Below are 3,750 nucleotides of genomic sequence, written 5' to 3' on the forward strand. Positions count from 1 at the left end.
TCTGATAACTATATATAATAACTGATAACATTATGAACTGCTTGCCTTAATTTGAGTTAAATTGTCTTGAGTTAATTGACTAACTGTCGCACAACAATTTTTTCGAAAAATGTGAATAATTATTTTCACTTTTTTTTGTAATGCATATTGCGTCTGTGAAAAGCATCGCAAGAGAACAAAAGCTTCGAACTTCTGAATCTCTTGTGTAGAGCTTTTTTCAATTATTTGTTAAAATGGTAAAGATATCTATCTCTTAACACCTGAGATAGCACTGATAGCAGTACTATGAACACATAGCTTCCGTAGAGAGATAGCCCCGGTCTCCCCTACTGAATAGTACGCGTGTATCTATATATGTTATATATGTACAATTAAAATATATGTTATTTTTGTTCCTGTAATAATAACATGTAAATAAGTAATCTCACAAAAAATATCTCTAAGATATACTAAAATTTTTAGAATTTTTGGATGTCATATTGAAGGTGACAGAAGATTACTCATCTCCTTTTCAATTTTGGTTTGGCAGCAAGTTGCTCATTGGAATATACGAACCGGATGACGTAAAAGTAAAGAAAGAATGTTCACTGCAATACGTTTTTATTATATCTTAATAAGCATCAGCTATAAACTATACTTTATATAAATTATACGTAATATGTATATACATATATAATCTTTATTACTAACATTAATTAATAACTTAAATAACTCTGATTAGTTTACAATTAATAAAATATATGTTAATTATGCGAACGAAACAAACGTGCGAACGTCACTACAATGCAGTGAAAAATAAATAATTTTTTTATGTTTTAGACTATCTTACAGAGTAAAAATTGTATAGATAAAAGTATACTGTATAAAGTTATTCCTCTACTTGGTATGGGATTGGTCACTGCTCCTGGTAAGATATATCTACAAGAGTAAAGCATTATACTATAATTGCTTTTTAAGTACGTAATTTATAGTTACTTTCTTTGTAATTAATTTAAGGAAATAATTATAATTTATTATTATTTCGTAACCGTTTATATTCTAGCTGCATTTATAAATGTATTAATGATATACCATAAGTCACATGAATATACGAGGTGTCCCATTTAAAACAGCACGGTCGAATAGCTCATAAAGGAAGGGGTTGATGAAAAAATATTTCAGATAAAAGTTGTAGGGCTCGAAGGGGGCCAATAGATGAGTTTATTAAATTTTTGGTCCGGAGCACGTGTTGGGTTCAGTAAGACCCAAGTCTAATTTTTAAGTAAAGATTTCTATTTTTTAATATTTCATCGCTTTCTACTAATTAATTTGAACAACTTTTGTCTGAAACATTTTTTTTTATTTGCCATATATTTTTTAAGATATTCAAGGGAAACTTGATAATTTTTTCAATGTTTAGCTTACGACATATGTTTATAATTGCTTGTCGGAGGAAAAAGTGGTACATGACATTTTGACATAATTTGGTCTAAAGAATGTGCTGTTGAATGTGCAATAATACCTCAACTTTAAATAATTGCGTATATGAGTACAAGAAAAGCAGGCTAAATGAGAGCCAGATGTAGTAATTAATACGCAAAAGTTTAGCCCATTTCTCTTCTACTCGTAGATTTCCAACAGAGCCATATATATCTAATGTAATTGTGTAGGATACATCTCTTTGGAGCTTCTATGTATACACAAATATTTAAAAAAGTTTAGGTGTTATTGCAAGAGAATATTCTTGAGACTAAATTAAGTTAAAAAGTCCTGTACCACTTTTCCCTCCAACAAACAATTGTCGAAATATTGTAAGCTAAATATTGAAAATGTTATCAAGATAATTGGCACACGCGAAATAAAACTCATTTTGTTTATATGTATACAAAATGAGGCAATAATTATTACCACCTTAAATATCTTTGAATCTATAAAGGTCTAAAGAGAAAGATTTTTGTAATTAAAATTGCACTGTACGAAGGGAGTTATCATATGGCGATAATAATTTTTGTCTAGTCACTTCGGAGATATCACGGTCAGTTTCATTTTTTTAAATAAATTTTGTTGTGAGGCAAATTTTGTGGTGTCGACGGTTCTTCATTGCAACATCGAGCTACCAGCGCAAGTTGCGACAATTGATACCACAACAAATGACAAATATACCTGAGGTGGCATTCCAGGCTCTGGGTCACCAGGTAAGAAACCGGTGCCGGCCCTGAGCTCCAATTCAAGGCGCGGTACAACAATTTGATGTTTTTTTTTTTAATAATATGAAAGAGGAGCTGGAAAAAATTTAAAAACTCATGACACAAGATTATTGAACAAGATTAAAAATAAAAAAAACGCTAAAAAATACATTTTTATATTGAATAAAAACGTTTAAAACAGATGTTCTAAGTGATGGCCATCATTATCGATGCAATACTGCCATGGATTCTTTCGATCATTGATTTGCTTGCTCTTTTAGTAACGTCGGGAGTTATTATAATATAACGTTTATTTGTATGAGTAATTAAATTATCGGAATGTCAACAAAATTTGGTGCGAGCGAAAAATTTAACGCATCCTAATCGCATTCAGCCTGTGATTGGAAGAATCCAGTGTTGGATCGATATAATGATGGCCATCACTTCAAACATCTTCTTTAAAAATAAATTTTATTTAATATAAAAAAATATTTTTTATCGTTTTTTCTTTATTTCTAATCTTGTTCAATAATCTTGTGACAATCTTGTGTCGTGAACTTGTTTTCAGCTTTTCTATTATATTATGGAAAAAAGAACATACCGAATCCATTTAAAGAATAAAGCTAACTTTGATATCTCCGAAGCGCCTCCAGACAAAAATTATTGTCGCCATATGATAGCCTCCTTTGTACAATTTTGGTTATACGAATCTTCCTCTAGACCTTATAGATTCGAAGGTATATTTAAGGTAATAGTTATTGTTTCACTCTGTATATAGTTACTTTTATACTATTTTATATTATTATAGTTTTTTTATATTGTTTATAATTCCTAATATTGTTTAATAATACTAACTATTAGCAACGCCAATTTCTTGAATTATTTCTTAAAATTAAAATCTCTAATACTATAAGTTCTTTTAAATATTGTGATATTATTTATGATGCTTTTAATAATTATTTCAGAATCCATATGGACTCGAATGAGAAAACTTACTGCACCAACATTTAGTTCAATGATGTTGCAAAATTTCTTTAATATATTTGTTGAACAATCTGCAATATTTACACATCAATTAGAGAAAGATGATCTAAGTGGAAACGAAATTATCCTTCAAGAACAAATATCACATTGTGCTTGGAGAATAGCATGTGGTAAGATTACATAATTTGATATATTTGTATTAACATACAATAAAATTTGTTCAAAATTATTACAAAATACAGTTTTTATATTAATAGAATATTTGTAAATGCTATTAATTTTAAGTCAAGATTAATTTACTATATTAAAAAAATTTTAATGGAGAAAATATTTATTATATATATTTGTATATATAATACATTTTAATTATTTTAAGATTTATATTGGCTGCGTTCGGGGAGCGCGCTATTGGCGCTATTTGCTTATTCTATCCTTGTTTTATACCTAATGAGCGATAAAGATAAAATGATGCAATAGCGCTAATAGCGCGCTCCCCGAACGCAGCCATTATCTATGAGATTACTTTCTATAAGATATTTTACTGATAAAATTTCAAAAGTATTTATTATATAATGTTATTTTTTAAGCAATTGATTATTAC

General features: G+C 28.8%; 1 protein-coding gene across 1 annotated transcript; it reads left to right on the forward strand.

The window, feature by feature from the left end:
* Nucleotides 1-462: 462 nt before the first annotated feature.
* LOC112456436 (cytochrome P450 4V2-like) lies at nucleotides 463-3,319 on the forward strand (the record flags this gene model as incomplete). The annotated part of the gene is made up of 3 exons (XM_025018964.1): nucleotides 463-569; nucleotides 820-907; nucleotides 3,131-3,319. Coding segments are annotated over 3 exons (384 nt in total), but the record flags the coding sequence as incomplete, so codon positions are not given.
* Nucleotides 3,320-3,750: the final 431 nt, after the last annotated feature.

This window comes from Temnothorax curvispinosus, unplaced genomic scaffold, assembly GCF_003070985.1.
Source record: "Temnothorax curvispinosus isolate PA1 unplaced genomic scaffold, ASM307098v1 QBEX01006837.1, whole genome shotgun sequence".
In the NCBI taxonomy this organism is placed as follows: Eukaryota; Metazoa; Arthropoda; class Insecta; order Hymenoptera; family Formicidae; genus Temnothorax; species Temnothorax curvispinosus.